This window comes from Gasterosteus aculeatus, chromosome 1, assembly GCF_964276395.1.
Source record: "Gasterosteus aculeatus chromosome 1, fGasAcu3.hap1.1, whole genome shotgun sequence".
NCBI classification, from domain to species: domain Eukaryota; kingdom Metazoa; phylum Chordata; class Actinopteri; order Perciformes; family Gasterosteidae; genus Gasterosteus; species Gasterosteus aculeatus.
Window position 1 is genome coordinate 10,119,930 of NC_135688.1, and position 18,968 is coordinate 10,138,897.

At 46.3% G+C, this 18,968-nt stretch overlaps 1 protein-coding gene across 1 annotated transcript in view; it reads right to left on the reverse strand.

The window, feature by feature from the left end:
* The window catches only part of npas1 (neuronal PAS domain protein 1), a 33,925-nt gene extending 18,655 nt beyond the window's left edge, over nt 1-15,270 (reverse strand). Inside the window, exons 1-4 of the mRNA XM_040186657.2 lie at nt 15,141-15,270; nt 14,725-14,898; nt 6,311-6,479; nt 4,686-4,924 (exon numbers count right to left, since the gene is read on the reverse strand). Of these exons, the coding sequence (XP_040042591.2) occupies nt 4,686-4,924; nt 6,311-6,405 (334 nt within the window). The 5' untranslated portion in view covers nt 6,406-6,479; nt 14,725-14,898; nt 15,141-15,270. The remainder of the gene's footprint in view (nt 1-4,685; nt 4,925-6,310; nt 6,480-14,724; nt 14,899-15,140) is intronic.
* Between the last annotated feature and the right edge of the window lie 3,698 nt (nt 15,271-18,968).

The window sequence follows — 18,968 nt, forward strand, 5'->3', positions numbered from 1 at the left end:
CCCATGCATGTCATTTGATTGTGCCGGTGTCCACACCTGGATGCAGGACCCCGAGGTCTTTGATCGCTCCTTTCTGTCACACTCCTGCTTCATTAGCTCCCCAGGACTGCTGCAAGGTTTAATTTCATTGTGGGAATAGGAGACAGAATGGGCCGGGCCACGATCGGACACGTTAATTATAGTCTGACTCGCAGGTCAATTCTCGGGGTCTCCCCAGCGCTCCATGAGAAGAAAAGATAGAAATTTAATTTGAATGATTTTCATTATACCTCTGTCTCATACATAATTTAGTCCCAGTTAAGTCCACGAGTAATGGCCGCACACGCGCACACACACCTAAAGATCGACGTACGTATGCACATAATCACACACATGCACGCTGTCCTTCTCTCCACCCCCAAAGTGTCGACCTTTTAAACCAGGTTAGGACGTTACCATGGGAACCGAACAGATAACAGATGCAGTGAACCCCTTTTTTTCCTCCGATGTAGCTCCCCCCCCACCTGTCTTCTTATCCGTCTTTGTCGCTCAAGTTTGGCTCTGCTGCCGCAGTTTCACCCTTTCAAAACAAGAGCCTGATCACCTGCCAAGTTGTTTACGACCATCCAAATGTGATGTTTCGGCGGCTCCACAGGCGGGGGGGAGAAAGAGTGACCCTAATCGCGGCGTCCCTCTCCGGCGCAATTATCTTCTCACTCTGACATCCATCCCTCCCTCCTTCTCTCCTCTATCTCTCCATCTCTCCCTCACTCCTTTTGCGGTCGAACATAATTTGAGTGCAATTAACTTCTCTTAAAAGCCCCGGCTGCTTTAAACGCCGTGAATTAGAGGCGAGGCAGATGCGGGGAGAACGCATGGAGGTGGGTGGGGACCGAAAGGGGAACAAGAGGCAATGAAAGAAAGCAGGAGAGAAAGAGACAGAACAAGTGGAGGTGGAATGAAAGTCAATGTCACCAACGCTGGGGAGGAGAGAGGTGTGTTTGACCTCACTAACAGAGACAGTAAAACACTTGGGCCGGGCCTGTTGCTGGCAGTGAATTGTTGTTGCACTGTACCTTGTAAAAGACGGAGGGGTTCTCCAGTTGCCATATTGCACCTGTTAAAAGGTTGAGTTGCTACAGATTGATGGAGGGAAGATTCATGCAGTGGAAATGGGAGCGTGCCTCAGTGGTTGGGCGTGGTCCAAGGGGCAGAGTGTAAGTAAAACAATCACACATAAACCTCAGTTATTTATAAATGAAAACAAAGGCAAAACATTTTTTTATGACTAAAAATCTCAACCTTAACATCTATCATACTGACCCTCAACTTTAATTCATGTTTGAGATTTTGAATTTAGGACATTTTGTTTCAATTAGAGCCCTGCAGTTAGTGTGGTGATATTATCAAAAGCCTATTTAATAAGGCAGGGGGAAAGCGGTACCCCAAAGCAAAATTTGCTCAATAGAGACATGTTTTGTAAAATAAATGACTGCAAAAACATAAGGGGGGTTTAGGTCCTTCTAAGCACTGTGCAAATAAGGTACAAATGCACAAACAGAAGCACATACACACACAAGCACTGAATGGGAATGAATATCACGGGTCATTTTACTTTTCCTCCCTTCAGCTTTTCCTTTTCGTTTGCTCCCTTCTTCCATAATCGGTCTCTCTCCTCCTTCTTCTCCCCCCCCCCCCCCCCCCCCCCCACCCCCCCCCTCACCCTCTCCTGCTCTCTCAATCTCTCTCTCTCTCTCGTTCTCTCTGTGAAGGTCATGCAATTGATTTTCCTCTGTCTATTCATTTTTCAAGACTGGCTTTGAAACGTGGGAAGCAGACAAAAGCCACATCGGCCCCTCCCCTCGCCTCCACCTTCCTCTGTGCTCGGCCCTCGCACGTCCAAAAGCCCTCGGACCAGAGGGAGAGTGTAGGAATGCAACGCACCCACCCCGTGCCCCCTCTCTCTGCACACTCCTCTCCTCTTTCTCTCTTTATTCCTTCTATACATTTGTCCCCTCCCCTACTCGCTGTCCTCCTCTCCCTTTCAGCTGGATCTCTGACCACATTCCACTAACGGAATTAAAGTCATGCATCACACTTAAAACCCTGCCAATGCATTGTGGGTAGACTTGTTCAACCTGATGTCCAAATTACCATCACATTTTCAGCCGCGGCCCCACTGAGACTGTGGGACTTGGCTTGGAAAAATCTCACCAACATTTAATAAAATATCCCAACCAGGTGGAAGGATTGTTCAGGATAATTCAGAATGTAATGCAGTTTGTACCCGGCATGCGATTCATTGTGTTTTTTCCAGTGCCTGGCAATTTTATATGACCTTCGCATGGCTGCTGCAGGATTCTATATGTTTACAGTTATAGTTCACATTCGTAGGAGAAGCGTTCTCATTGTGGTGTAAGCAGCGTAACTCCCATTTGTCTAACACACTTCCAGTTCATGCACAGGACAGCACGGCTACCTGCGCACCTACATTTCTAGTTTTTTACATCAAGGCCAAACAAAAGCCTCGAACATCGAGCGCAAAACAATTCACTACGCGCAAAAGCTCAGTCGAGGCCACGGCCGTGTGTTGTAGTGCATGAATATCAGCCAGACACTGGGATTCTGCAGCGGTGCACGGCTGGTTAGCTATCAATGGATCTGACACTGCAAAGAGTGGGCTCACCGTGTCAGTGTTATGTAATATGAGATCTCTGGTTGAGATATTTCAGATAATCTACGTATCGCTGGATATTGAACCTCAATTGAGAAAACAAGAGGAAAACTATACCTGGAAAATAGCATGTAGCATGGAAAATTGGAAATGGTTACTGTTACGCTTCACAAGACTCTGTGTCTCGGGTCCATGTACCCTACTTATAGTATACATTAAGTGTCGTATCATTTCTAACATTAATATAGAATAAAGGTACCTTACTGAATCGATGTGCACAAAACGATTCTATGCAAAAACAATTGACAATGGATGCCGGAAAACAGATTTTGTCACGTCAATAGGTAAATAATACGATTGTTCCATTTACATTTACCTGATAGAGTTTCAGGATCCTGGTATTGTGCACGATGGCTCACTGTCACACTGACATTTCCCATTTAAGAGCAATTGTGTCTTTTCTTTAGAGAATCCCTGGCTGGTAAATAGTGTATTTCAAACTCTATATCCCAAGTTTTTAACACACTTCCCACTTCGGGTATTTTACTGGCACCACTATATATACCCAGCCCGACTTATTATAATATTAAGACCATTGTGTCTTATCAGGTATGTATGGTACATATTGTGCTAAAGCAGCCCCACTAAGTCACACCAAACATGCTATTATTGTGACTGTTTTTTGCTCACATTTCCTCAAATTACACAAGAACAGGCATGAACACACTCAGTCGCACACACAAACACACACACCTCTAATGGTACGGTAGCTGCATCATTTCCCCTCAGTAATAGTAGCAATTAGACAGGCTGTATAATTATACTGTCCTCGTTATATAGTTAATTTCTGTAATTACAAATCACACCAATAGTTTCCTCCCTCTCTCTGTAACATCTATTCCCCACACATTCAAACTCACACCAGCCTATGGATGTCTTTATTATTACATGTATGTTTACAAGCCTCAGAGTGAAGTGAACGGTGGGTCTTACACAAACAGCACAAGTAATTACGGCCACCCGTAGAGTTTGGGGCCCAGTAGTAAATGAGTTTGGATCTCGCAGCTGAGGATTACTTTTGATAGGAAGAAATATGAGAGATGGAAAAGTGACTTTCAGAGGTTTCTGTCCATTGACAACAAACATCAGCAGACTATATCTTCTGTGTCATTTGTGTTACATGCTTCCTTAGTCTAGAAATGACCCTTCAACCAGGTTTTATTTCCCTCTGCATACTTGCACGCTGTAATTGTCAAAATCCATGAGAAGTTTAAATATTTATAGTTATACAAAATATTTCCTAAAGGGGCAGGAGTCCATGTCTCAACCAACCCAAGGTAAGCTTGAGAAGACAATAAAGGGCCTTTTATATTAATTTTTATATTTTATGCAATTATTCATCGCATGGAATATAATTACCCAACATGCAGATTGTCAGAGGGAGTAACGAGGATATGACCTCAGTGTCTTCACTAGTAGCTATAACTGTGTTTCCTCCTCAATGGCTGTTCAGACAGAATGCAAATCAAACATATGGAGTGGTGCATTTTGCATGCAGAGTCATTGGTAAGCAATTACTTGATGCAAAGACAAGTCTGTGCAAGTAGTTGTAACTCCAGGGAAAACCTGCAGTGTATCACAATGCTTTATATATATTTCCTAAATGTACAGAGACAAGATGAGAAAGGATAAAGTCTGGAGAAGCAGAGATTTGGGCCGTAAGAGGCTGAGCCGAACACAAACATGCAGGCACACTCGGTCAGATGCGGTCAACGCGTTCGTGGTTAGCCACCTTAAAGTTAACATTCAGTTGGTAAATGAACTGTTTCGGGCGATAAAACACTAATGGTCCAGCGGTCAAAACTGTGCTAATGAGGCAAGGCGAGCATTTGTGAAAGATTTAGGATATGATAAATCCTCACTGTGGTTCTAAAAACACAATATTACAAATGCAATAAGACTATATTTACTGTACAGTGAACTTTAGCGGACCAAACAACTTTGCGTAACAGTATTTATTCACTTTTCTCACCTTTTCTGCAGTTGCTGTCTCCCTCCATCAGAGGACTCCAGGGCGGGTCTCCCTGGCTGGCAAAAGTGCGCATGTGCAGGTAGCTGATGGTCAGCCGGATGACCGAGGCCTTGTCCAGCTGGCTGGTGATGGCTCCGGGCAGAGGCAGCATCTTGGCCAGCTCAAAGAACTCAAAGTTCTCCTTCCCCCGCCGTGAACGGGCAGCATTGCGAGATTTCTCTTTACGCAGGTTCTGGAGACTGAGGGGTGAACAAGGGTAAGGCGCATTAATGGAATCCAGATCATCAGTGTGTCGGGGGGGGGGGGGGGGGGGCAGGTGAAGGGTGTCATATAATGGACATTCACTGACCATCTGTTGATTGATTCACGCTCTTTACAAATGACCTGAGCCGAAATCTAGAAGCGTAATTTCATAAACACAGTCCACGCGATGCTGCAATTTGAGTAAAACAATCGCCCGTCTGACCCGTCGCTTGCAGACGTCTGGTAATTACAGGGGAACTCCTGTCTTCTATCTGGGAGAGCAGAGTCCTAATAATGCCATTTGCTCCACAATCTATCTGTGAACACACACACACACACACACACACACAATCTCTCGTTTAAATCTCTCACTTTTCCTCCTTTCAACCCCTGCTTCTCTCCTTCTCTCTCATCTAGTCCCGGGCCAGTGAGCTGCAGCCGTGATTGAGGGATCAATAGGAGAGGGAGGGGCGGAGTGACGGAGGGGGGGGCCGTGGCTCAGGTAGCCTGTCTCTCTGATTGGGTATTGACTCTCCTCAATGGGGCCTGAGTGGTGGAATTATGTTGTCACAGCCACTTCACAATTTGTGTCGGTCCTGCGCTGGGATAAAGTGTGTGTGTGTGTGTGTGTGTGTGTGTGTGTGTGTTTGTGTGTGTGTGTGTGTGTGTGTGTGTTTGTGTGTGTGAGAGAGACAGAGCGCTAAAAGCGAAAGAAGAACCAGAATCTCCCTTGCGTCTGTATTGTTGATTCTCATCCTAAGAACGACCACACATGGAGTGTGTGTGTCTGTGTGTGTGTGTGTGTGTGTCTGTGTGAGCGAAAGAAGGAACGGATAAAAGAAAAGGGCTGCGTATTGCGTGCGTACATATGTTTATATCTTAATCATCGAATTGTCGTATTTCTCCCCGCGATCCTCATGTAAGTGAAAACAGTGTTTGTTTCTGTGTGTGTCTGTCCGTGTGTGTGTGTGTGTGTGGATTCATGGCCGCCAGCCCTCTGTAACATCTCATTATTATACTGCCTCGACCCCGGCCACCGAGAACAATCAATACGCACACATTGATTCTGCTTAGTTTTTATATCCGCCTTTAAATGACTGCCCATTAATAATTCCGGCCAAATTTACTTCTCCCACTAAGGGGAGGGCATTCACCGCTCTGACAGGATTGACAGGTGGGTAACAATGCAGGTTATGTATGTAGCACTGAACAGATCAGACTTATGGCTTCTGGATTGCGTTTCATTGATAGGAAACTCTTCCCCAGGCTGCCGGTGTGTGCAAGGTTGTTAATGTATGGATTTCACCTTGCACAGATAAATTCATGGGCACGCACGCAGGCTTATACAGTATTAGCTGTTAGTGTGTGTGTGTGTGTCTCACCAGGGAAGGGTGGGGGGCTTGGCCAGTAGTCCTTGTAGGAAATCCCACTCCACACTTACACACTTCCCCTCGCTGACAAACGGCATGGTCGCCATCCTTCCTCCCAATCACGCGCCGCCGCCGCCGTTAACGAAGGCTCCGATTGGTCGAGGGTGTGACAGACTCAGACCTGGGGATCCACGAGAGACAGCAGACGAGGGGCATGAGTAGAAGTACAGTCAACCAATATTTACCATGAAATAGACCTACCTAAACATTTAATGGGGATAGTAACTTTTTGGGGGGATCTCAAATTAAACACGCTTTAGGGAGCCATTGAAACGTGTTTTCATCACACTAAGTTATTATTATTATATATTTTTAAACTAAATATTTTTTGAGCTTGGTGTGAGCACAAAGCCTTGAAAGAAAAATGATGATACAACATCTCCATTTGCAGTTTCCATTCAGACGTTTCAATTTGCAAGATTACAATTTGCATGAAAATGCATTGATGGAATCCCATTCTTACTTCATCCATCAGAGAAAGAGAGAAAGACACAAAAAATAAGAAATAAGAAAGAAGGGTGTGAGGTTGAGAGGGAGCAATTAGGTACTGTACTTCCTCACAGAAAGGTCAGAGACCGTTCCCTCAGGTAATAGACATAAGACAAAACACAGAGCCTTTGAGGTCACAATTAAACGGAAAAATCACAGATTAAATGTCTCCCGTCGTTCCCGGGAGATTGTTCCGACCTGACGCCTCCACAGATGAAGCACATGCTGCCCACCGCCGATGCCTCCACTTCTAATGCCGCCTGCTACCACAACACCGCCCTCGTGCAGTGGAAGCCAAAGTCGCCAATATGCCGCCGCTCCTCACCCCGTGTCTCTCCCCTCGCTCCCTCCCCTCCGTGCTGCGTTGACATTTAAAGGGCTTGTGTGGCCCCAAGCACCTCGGTGTCGTGCCCTTGGGCCCGAGATGCCCTCTCCCTCTCCCTTACTGCCTCTCGCTCTCAAACTCTCTTCTTCTTCTTTGGCCCGGCTGGGTCAGCACAATCAAGTCGGTAGAGCTTTGCCTTGGCAGTAGAAAATGGATTTTGTCTCGAGTCGGAGCATGGCTACGCTGACCTTGGCTAAGAGGGGTCAGCGGAAGCCAGGCAGGTTTGGCAGATATCATTTCACAAATCGGGGCTGAAACAGCCAACATCAAATCTATGCATGAGACGTCCTCGGATCCATTTCAAAGGCAGCAAAGACCGTAAGGTGTTGAACACAGACAGAATAGCTGCTGAAAGTGGACATTCAATTACCTTTTGTAGTTTTAGACGGCGGTAACAAAGCGAAAGTGTATGGCTGCCATTGCTAAGTGGTCCGAGGGCAGAGTTAGAAAGATTGGCCTGAGTGGAAAGGAGCAACGTTTGCTCCGCATGCAGGTCCTCAATGCTCACTAAACAGCACGTCTCCAGCTGTGCAGCGAGTCTGTGATTCACAGCGACGGCAACACATGAATGCCAACATCTGCATCCCTTAATAATCCACGCTAAGTAGATGGATCCCATATGATATTGCACACGGTATCTCAACCAAGTATTTTATTAACACATCAGTGCAGGATTACTAACATGTGACTAATACGAGTTTCTACTGTTGGAAATGTGTGTTAAATGGGTGCTGACACATGCCAGGTCGTTGATAGCTCTTTCAAACTTGTATAACATGGGATTCCGAAAAATGAACTTCAAAACCTAATGACATACGAGGTGCATTTAAGTCAGTAAGACACTTTGCTTAATGACATTACAGTTTCAGATCCAAGTGCCCTTACATTCACAGAATTCTTTGTCCAAGACAAAGAGTGTGTCTATGTTGATTCATCGATGAGACACCTGTATTTTGTCCTCAGCAACACTGCCATTCTTCAGGGATTCCGGTGAAGAGACGATGAGAAGGTCGAGGAGAGGGCTGCTCACCTCTGTCTAACAACTTCCCCTTTGTCACCTTCCCTATCTGACCTGGATAAATCGACTACATGCCACATTAAGTGGCGTACAGTAGGTCGGAGGAATCTAAAGGAGATGCGGGCGGGAAACAATTGACTCTTGTATTTTCCCCCCCCTGGCCAAACACACACATGCACATGCCTTTTTCCATCCCATACCTGAATGTTTATCTCTTAATTGACCCTATCTGTGCTTATCTAATCTCTCCCTCCATCTTTCCGTCTCAAACTATCGCTCCATCTCTCTCTGCGTCGTTCTCTATCAGGGCAGACACAGAGGCGTAATGGACAGGGGGCTCCACAGTAATTATTCAATCAACCTCATAACCTTGTCGCAGGTTGGGCGGCCCATTAATGCACTCACCCAAATGGACCCTGCCACTTTGACTGCTAATGCCCCGGCTAGCTAGCAGCACAGCAGGCTGAATGTCAGCGGTGTCATCTAGACAGAGTGGGAAACAATCCACTCAATAGGGCTGAGTTGCCTTTTTTCTGCGATGGCACAGTAGCGAATATATAGAAAGTGCGACTTCTGAGAGCACTGAGGGTGAAAATGTGCTGCGGCGATCAACCTGTGTTTGCAATATGTTGCTGCAGCGCTACATATTCATAACTGTGGTGTGCACGTGTGGGTTTAAGACCCCCCCACCACCACCACCCTATGGAGTGCCGTGCTCTCTTGGCACGGCCTCGGCGGTAACAGAGCGGAGGGCACTGCGGCGAGCGCTCACAGCCGTTGTTTGCCGTGCGTTTTTTTTTTTTGTGTGTATGTGTGTGTGTGTGTGTGTGTGTCTGGCTGCTCGCTTGGCGCCCGCTCTGTTTATTTTCAGCGGGGACGTTTAATTAGGGCCTCCAGCTGTCAGAGGTTCGTTAGCGTGCCCCTCCTCTCCCAGGGCTGCCCCTCCCCCGTAGGGAGTCAGGGGCGTCAGGCAAATGAACACATTTAAGTCAAACAGCACGCAGACAGACAATAGCCCCACCGCCATGCCACCGGCTCCCCTAGGTAGAGATATGGTTGTTTTATGCCTCATCTCCCCAACCCCTGGGGGCCGATACACAGGCTGGCCGACACTGACAACGTGGAGGCAGAGGAGCCGTCGTAGCCCGCTGGAGACAACGGGCACACTGCGATCGTGCAGGAGGACCAAGGCTTTGCAACTGTGGGGAGCGTTGGTTCCAGTTATGCTTTTTTATTCAGGAATATATATTCTCCTTTCAGTTAAGTAGGTGAAAAACAAAAAACAGATTGCCTACGTTTCCTTGCCTACGTACTACATTTTAGAAAATCTCCTCTCCCATTAATTAAAAACACTACAATACATATACAAGGAAAAATCCCTTTCTTGAGACCTGGATAAATTCCACAGAATGACCTTGTCATCATTTGCTTTGTGCCTCTAAGCAGTGCTTTCATTTAATAATTGCAATATTGTAAAACAAAACGCTGCTTTAGTTCTGGCATGAAAAAGAACATTAATAAATCTGCCATCAGTTTCCACCTCACATAAAAACTATGTACAGCAGGCAGCGATTCAGTGTTTCACAAATAAAAATACCAGTGATGACCATTTTAAGCAGCTCCCCCATCTTTACTCCATCTAAAGCTAAAAGTCAAGCACACGTACTACTGTGAATAATATTTTACAGCGAACGTTCAATATCATGGAAGATGTAGAAAACACGGTTGGAAATAACATGAACAGAATATTTGATGTAGCTAGTTTTCTATCTTGCCTTTCATGTTGTTGAGTAGTTGTAAATGAGTGTCTGGAGCGTCCGGGGAGATGAAGTTTGGTATTCTGGTTGGAGGGCTGAAAACTACTTATCATGCATTACGGCCCTGGTTGGACCTCAGGATTTGGAAGTCAAAAGACTTTTTAATGTACAATTTTTCAGCCGCTGATCAATCGACAGCTGCTGGACACGAAAATCCCCCCCCACCCCATCAGTATTGCATATTCTGACTCGCTCGGCATTCTGCTTCCGTATCGGGGCGCCGGGCTGCGGTTGACCTTGGCAACTCTGGATCATTCCCAACCCAAGGTTCTCTCCAACTCTCAAGGGCCGCTGCGTCCCCCCCACCTCCCCTCCCACCCCCTACTCCCTTCACCTCTCCCATCCTCCTCATTCTCAACCCCCCCCCCCCCCCCCCCTATGCCCAACCCATCTCTTTTAACCCCCTCTTTGCTCCTGTATGGCCCCGGCCTGGGTCATTAATTATCTAATGGAATCAATACAGCGGTAGATTGGACCAGAGTGACCCCGCCCGCCCCCAGGTACCTTCGCCGTGATGAGGGTTGGGGAGGGGTGTAAAGGAATGGCGATAACTGCCTGTGTGTGTGCAAACGAGCATCATACAGTCACAGTGTGGACCTTCCCTAAACTGGAAGAATAAAGAATAAAGAGATCAGCGATAAATAAATGATTAGAGAGGGAGAGACGGGGGAGGACGGAGGGCGGATGGGGGAGGGAGAGAGCAGAAGTTGATGCGCAGCGACGTATTTCTGATGGCAAAGGGAGAGCGAAAGAGAGAGGAATGATGGACGGATAAAGACAGATGAAAAAAGGAGAGAGAAAGAGATTTGCTAATGTTTCACCCCTGGTAATCAATATCTTTATCCTCCTCCTATTTTATTACAGAGGGCTTTGGTGAGCGTTGCTTTGATGTCCGCTCCTCACGGGTGCCGAGCTACGCAGAATCCAATCCATGCCTGTCATAATTACCATCTCCCTTTGCCTGAGTACACATGATGAAATGCTCCACTTCACCTGCGATGTATAAAATATGAGGTTGAAAGTATCGGCGTACAGAATCCCATATATTTACAGAGAAAAAACTCTCAAGATTGCTCTCCATGGATTTTTTTTGGAAATACACTGGATGTGATTACTCGCCCAATATTGAATAAAAAGACTTTGAAGGGTGCAGCGTTTATCCCATAAGCTGCCAACAACATGCGTTTAAAGAAAGAGTGCAAGACTTTAAAGGCGTACCATGTTGTGACAAACAGTATGTGAAATGTATATGTGATTCATGTGAATCTACTCATTTTTAAATCTTAAAATGCATTAACCCTGTATCAGCCTTTATCAGCATAAAGAGAAGCACTAATCGTGAGAACTAAAGTTAAAATATTTAGTCCATCATAATATGACATATTCATAACCTTTATCATGTCAGCTTAAAAGAAAAATTCCCAGATCAAAATAGTAGCAGCAATCATTTCTTGGGTTAAATACCCCGAACCTCAGCGTAAGCTGAAGTTCCTAAAGCAGGACTTACATGAAATGTAAATAAAAGTTTCCCTTTTTGAGCACTTCAATTAAAGGAATTCTGATCATGAGTAGAATACTCTTAATCTTCATATATATTGTTCCCGAAATGATCGGTGAACAAACAGAAAACCGGTAGAAGCAAACGTCTCCGTCTCTCTGGAAGCGGATGCCGGTCCTGTAAGGCAGAGGATGGTAAATTCACTCCCGCAGGCGGAGACCACATCAGCGCTGACCTCCACAGGCCAAAGAACCGCACACAGGGTCACACACTCACTCCGGCACTAACACACATCCGCGTGTCTCCCGAACAGCAGGACTTTCGCGCTGCACGCCAGCACAGAGACGTCCGCATGCTAATGTGGACACATCAATTAGCACGGTGCAAATGTCAGAGTTCAGAACACAGTCAAACTGTTGATAAGAGCTGCACAAGTTGTGTAGGTGTCGTGGAGCACAAACCAGGCACCCACTGGCCTCATTCACACACACACACACACACACACACTGATGCCTCACACTTATTACACTCTGAATATTTCCAGATGTGTTGTTAATTAATTTCACGGTTTTAATTAAAAAAAACAAGAAGAAAGACTTGAGAGTTCGGCAACTGATCGGACGTTTGATTTTAGAGGGAATGTGACTTTGACTGTGCACAACTACACATCGTGTGCACGTAACTGTACGTGTGTGTGTGTGTGCACGTAGCCTGGTGGATCCCTTCAGGCCGACGTGTGAATGACAGCGGGGGTTATGTAAGGAGCCACAGCGGGGCCGGAGTGGACAGTCCGACCGGAGATCAGGTCAGCAGAGTGTGACACTAAACACATCTCCCTGACACCGCACTGACACCCTCTGTCACAGACCCACACACTGTCTGTCAACGCACCACACACACACACACACACACACACACACACACACACACACACACACACACGGCGAGAGCAAGACGTGTGTGAGCGGCTGTCTGTCAACACATCCGACACCGACCACCTTAGTGTGTGTAAGAGAGCAACAGAGAGAGACAAAAATATCAAGAGAGGTAAAGAAAGAGCAAGCGGGCGAGCAGGAAAGTGTCTTTGCGGATAACTCGTCACCGAAAGCGACTGCCTGCTTTCGTCTGCCAACCGAAATGCTTCTTTATACAGCTGATATGAAGCCATCCCCTCGTGTAATCATTATTCATACAAAATAAAACCAAACCGAAAACCAGATGTTAACCCCACGGCATAATCACAAACACGCACCAGCGCTCGTCTTTGATGGCCAGTGAAATAAAAGTGTCTTCCTGCTCACAGAACAACTACATTTTATTACTGTACATTCACTTCAACTTCCTTTCATCCGCGGTCTTCAAATGGGACACTTTGTCTCCGACGTTCTTACTTTCACAAAGCGAAAGGGGCTGTCGCTCGGTCGCATGCAGGCATGAACCGCAGCTTTTCCAAGAGCCAAAAGCCAAAGAAGAAACGTCTGGGTCCAATAAAAAGACGTCTGAACCCGGGTCACGACCAAAGCACCCTGCACATGCGAGAACGGAGTCGGGTGGAGAGGCTCAGTGGGCTCAGTGGGTATAAACTGTCCCGTGGACTCGCGGTGACTCGGTCTGACCTCGTCGTCGTGTCAGCGCTGCTGCGTTGCAGCTGTGTTTGATCTCCATTGGGTAAAGTAGTAATGTAGACATTTTGGGAAAAGGAGCAAACGGATTTCAATAACGTGTTTTTTAGTAAGTTGGTAAAAATTGCTGGATTACAAAAAAGTATGTACAGCAACCTTTTTTCACTACACTTTGACACCGGAACGAGCAACTCTGTTCACTGCAAGTAGTTATTTGGCTTGAATTTATCTGGTGCGCCAGCTATGTTGGCAGGTGTGTGTGTGTTCGTGTGTGTGTGTGTGTGTGTGTGCGTGCGTGCGTGCGTGTTAATGATGCTGCCGCCGGTTTGGGAAACACAGCAAAATTCATAGCACAGATTCTAGAAAAACATCCTCGGTGGTGTGAAACACAAAAATCTACATATGGAAACAGATGTTTAAAGGAGATATAAACACCTTTGCGTCTGCAGACAGGCAGTGCATTCAAACACGTTTGACCTTTGTGAAATAACTACTCTGACTTTTATTTCAAGCAATAAGCCGACAAGCGCAATCGCTGAAAATACTGAGAAAAAAAAACAAACGTGGAGAACTGAAATCCCCATGTGACGGTTTTATGTTGTTATTTACTTTACAGCAGCAGTGAACATTGTGCGTTTGTCACAGTCACTCTGCCAATTTGGACCACCTGCTGCAAACACCCCCGAAGGCACCAAATGTTACCAAGCCAGTAAACTGTGACCAATTCTGCCTCTGCAGGTGGAGACGGACACGCAAACACGCTCTCTCTCTACCTCAGTATTTCAAACTCCACCACACATGCACGCACAATTTATCACAAAGTGTTTGGCCGTTACTATTGCTCTAAGGCACAGAAAATAAACATGCATAATTATTTGTCTTATCTGTGAAGCAAACATTGGATATTGGCAATGAAAATGAATTTTTAAGAGCTCCACGTGAAAGCAATAATGGTGCTTTCAGGAAAGAGCAAAAGACGCATGAATAATAATTTATAATACATACTCAATCTATACGCTTAAAGTAATAATCAAAATCAAATTAACATTCAAAAACGCTGTCACAAAGCCTTAAAACGGAGCCCTGTTATTAGAGGAAAAGTCCATTTAAAAACAAAACTTATTTTTCCTTTAAAGGTTTCTTTGTCATTTGTCAATCTATTCAATAAAAATCACTGACTTTCTGCTTATTTGTAATACATCAATTTAGTACAATAAGGGATAAATGCGTATTATTCCTGTTCTGTCCTGAATTGGAGAGCAAAAAGTTCTCACTGCTGCAGACTTGCTGATATTTCTACATCCGATTATGAGTAAATTGAACCAGTTACAATCAAACTGTCTAAAAAACAACAATAAAACAATAGCTTGACAACAGCAAAAACAAAAAAAGGCATCAACTTTGTAACCGTGCATACAAACGTGAGCGTCCACTATGTGTGTGAGGAAAAAAAATGGAGCGAGAAAGCAAGAAGAGTGAGCACACACACACGCGTGTGCGTGTTGGCCGTAAGTTGTTAGATCCATTATCTACTCACCTGACGGGCATTTCCTGCGTTCCGTCGGCTGCTGTTGATCGGATCCACTTTGTCTCCCTCCTCCTCTTCCTTTTCTTCTTCTCCTCCTCCTCCTCCTCCTCCTCCTCCGATCCGGAGCCCCTGCCCTGCCCCGCCGGTGGCCCCCCACCACACCACCTCCACCGGCACCTTGAGCTTAAACACAGCAAACAAACACTGTGTGTGTGAGCCGAGGGGCCCGGGATGGGGCGAGCGTCAATCCCCTCACTTTCACAAAAGCCGTGGCCGTGCAGCCGGACACATCGTGGACTCCCGTTGCAAAGGTGTGTGTGTGCGCGTGTGCGTGTGTGTGTGTGTTTGCGTGTGCGAGGAAGAGAGTGTGTGTGTGTGTGAGAATGGAGCTAGCGGATGCCGCTCTCCTTGGCTCTCAGACTCACTTCACCAACACTCTGCTCCGCTGCTTCTTGGAGATGGACTCGGATTAGGACACAGCCAGTGTGAGAATCTCTTCTTCGCTCTCTCTCTCTCTCCCTCCCTCCCTCTCTCTCTCTCCCCCTCTCTCTCTCCCTCTCTCTCTCTCTCTCCAGCCGGCATGCTCCCTCCCACCCTTCCTCTCTCGCGCTCACTCATTCACTCTCCTCGCTCAGCTTCTTTCTTTTCATTTCCTCTTGGGAAAACGTGCACACCAGTTGTCTCTGCCTTCAGCTGCTCCCTCTCTCTCCCCCCCTCTCTCTCTCTCTCTCTCTCTCAGTCACTAGTAAATATAAAAGGCATGCTTGTACAGCCCCTCTCCTAAGTCTCGCTGGCTCTCGCTCCCTAAACTCGCTGTGTCTCATGCTTTCGTTTACCCCACCTCCCTTTGCGAGCCCCCCTCCCTCCACCCTCCCTTACCCCCCTCTCACTTTCTTTCTCACTGTCAAAGCTGCCTTTCAAATGCTGATTAGCAGTCAGAGTGAGGGAGAGAGCGGCTGAGAGAGAAGGGATGACTGAAACAAGTGGGAGATTCCATCACATCCACACGTATTGTAAACTGTGACTCCTGTCCCACACACACACACACACACACACACACACACTCAGGAGGGCATTGTGTCGACATAAATGACTTACTTGAGATTTACGCTTAATCAAAAACCAGCTTTAAATCATGGAAAGTTTATGTTTGACATTTTGTGTATCGTATTTTTGTCAAACAAGTTCGACGAATGAAATTTTAAAAATCCACTGTTTGCGATACAGTGAGACTCGTCCAGATCCGCCAACGGTGCTCCGACTATTGTTAAGGATTTAGGGACAACAGCTACTTGGTTTGGAAAGGATTTATAGAGATGTGAAGAACAAAAACAATGTTGGCAACCAGTAACGAAACAGGATGTCAATGTGGGGGTTTTGTGTCATAGTCGTACACTTGATGGACTTAATCCATCCATAATGTGCCACAACGTCAGCGTACCCCAAGATTAAATCATTATTTCAGTAATCAGCCTGATTGGCTGTGAAAACACAAGACATATTTGTCTGTTGCTGCTCAAAACGTGCCGCCGGGATCCACAACCAACACCGTTCAGTAGATTTACAAAAACATGCTCCGTTTGATCAAAAGCACCTCAAGGGTCCCCTGTGGAGTCGTTGACCTCTACGGCGCCACACAGCCTTCTTTTTATACCAGCGCTCGCTTTGTCTCGTACGTGCACGGTACACAGTCCTGCCGATGGTACGGCTGCGCGTATTCTTCTAATCTACAGGTGTGAGCAGCGTGCGGGGATGCGCATCACCGAGGCACCGAAGGCACAGAACAACAACACTTACGTAAACAGCTGGATTCTTTTCCTGCTTTTTACGGGGGGGGGGGGGTTTCGGAACATTTGTCTGAGATACCAGATACACACGATGCATTGTGCTGTATGACACTGAATGAAGACCCTTGCTCCAAAGGCCACATTTAAAGCTCACACAATATATTCCTGTCTGTAGGATCTCTGATGCTTTTTGGAAACGGGGCCCACATGCAGATTTTTGATGTGATCACAAAACCTCCCACCGCTTGTTGCAAACATACCTGAAGCATTTATTAATCTAAATGCACGAGCCGAAGTCTTAAATGAAGCCCGGTTGGTCCTCTTTGAACATACGAGGCAAAATTGGATCATTTGGACCATTTTGAAAATGACTTCATTCAGGCGAAGCCAAATCTTCAGAGCGGCTCCTTTACTTATTAAAAACATTAAAAACACGTCGACCTCTCATAGCGAAGGAGGGTAACAGTGTCACATAAATGATCATATTTAAGGTGGGTTCTGCTAATAACTGTTTGAATTACTCTGCGGTCACACTGTGACGTGGTCTATAAAGGGCCGTATGAATATATGAATGGAAACACGCAAGTAACCGCGCTGGAGTGAACGTTTTTACTTACACCACTGACTGTATATACAACCTATGTAGTCAACATGTGCTCAGAGCCACAACCACACATACAAGCACAGACACACACACACACACACACACACACACACACATACACAGCGTATATGTGAACAAATAATCACACTCAGAGACTCACTCAAGTACTCTCTCTCCCACCAATCTCCCTCCCTCCCTCCCCCCTCTCCTCTGTTCGTTCCCCTTGCCCTCAAACACTACTCAGAATATTGATACATCACCCCCCCCCCCCTCCTTTCTCTCCCCGTCTCTCTCTCTCTCTCCCTCCATCACTCACTTTCTCTACTGAATACTGATAGGCTGTCTACTCCGTGGTCTGAGTTTCAAATCTCCCCCTCCCTCCCTCCCTCTCGCTCCCTCCAGTCGCTGCACCCGCTACCAAAAAAGCGACATAAGGAAGGAAATAGCAGAAGTTAATGCACTGAGGTAGACATAAATTCACTTAAGTACCATCTCAGATTATGTCAAGCTAGAAATGGGCTTAACATTGTGGAGAGGGGTGACAAAGAAAGGGGGGGGGGGTGCTGCTTTTGGTTGGCTGTCTTGCCAGCGGAAACAGGCCGAGCGGCTCGCGGCACGGCGGTGAACTGGCGTCCGGCAACAAAAGGGAAAAAGACGTGTGAAAAGTTCAGGCAAATGAAGACGCATTCAGTGGTTTTTTTTTTTTTTCGTCCAACTCCCACCCTCCCGCCTCATTGTTGGGCATGTCGGCTACGCTGTGGCCGAGGGGGAGAAGAAGGGAGTGAATGAGGTTGTCAAAGAGTCCCAGCGAGACCCCCCTCCTCATCACAAACACACACACACACACACACACGCACACACACACACACACACACACACACAAACAACAGCTTGAAACAGCTGAGAGCAGGAGGCAGCAACAACAGAGCGGAATTGTCCTGCTTTTCTCATATGGACGGGGAGGTGGAAGGGCCTTTTAGGGTGTGTGTGTGTGTGTGTAAGTGTGTGTCAATGCGGGAATGAGGCGGCTTTCCGCTTGCATCAGAAGCGCAGCGCGTCTGAGACACTGGGAGAGGGAGTGTGTGATTTTGTCCTCCAAGTCTTCCCCTGGCGTCCTTGAAGGATACTTGCCGGGAATATCTGACTCTGTGTGGGTGTGTTTTGCGAGCATGTGTGTGTGTGTGTGTGTCAGTGAGTGTGTCTCACTGCTGCTAGCGGAGCAGTTTTACAGGTGTTTCCTTCACAAATCAGGGCGCACGAGGAGGTGACAAAAACAACAACCTCAGCCTGGAGAATTAACGCGGCCTGATGAGAAATGTAATTGAAATTAGGGTTGATAAGAGTAAAAATCCATAGTCAGTTTGTGTCAGCACATGCGTGTGGAATAGCGCGTGACGACTGTTGCCGTCAGCAAGACAGTCCCACCCATCCCATCCCATCCATCCATCCTACCCATCCATCCCATCCCATCCATCCATCCTACCCACCCATCCCATCCAATCCATCCTACCCATCCCACCCCGCCTTCTTCCTCCGCCTGCTACTCATCCTATCGCCGGTGGTCAGTTCAACGAGGTTGGAAATACTCTTTACCTCAAACAAGTAGCGACACCACATGGAAAAAAATCAAACACGTCTTCTATTTAAATCTTATCACGGTAAACATTTAAATGGTCCAAGCTAAATATACTTAAAAGTGAAAGCAATGCTTTAAATGTATAATTAATTAATAAAGTTGGTAAAGGTAAACCTGGTAATTCTACTTGTATATTGTTTGTTAATTAAATCATTATAGTGTAAGCATTATGTTTTGGAAGATTGTTGTTTGATGAATGTCTTCAAAGTCAAATATGAACCTGGAA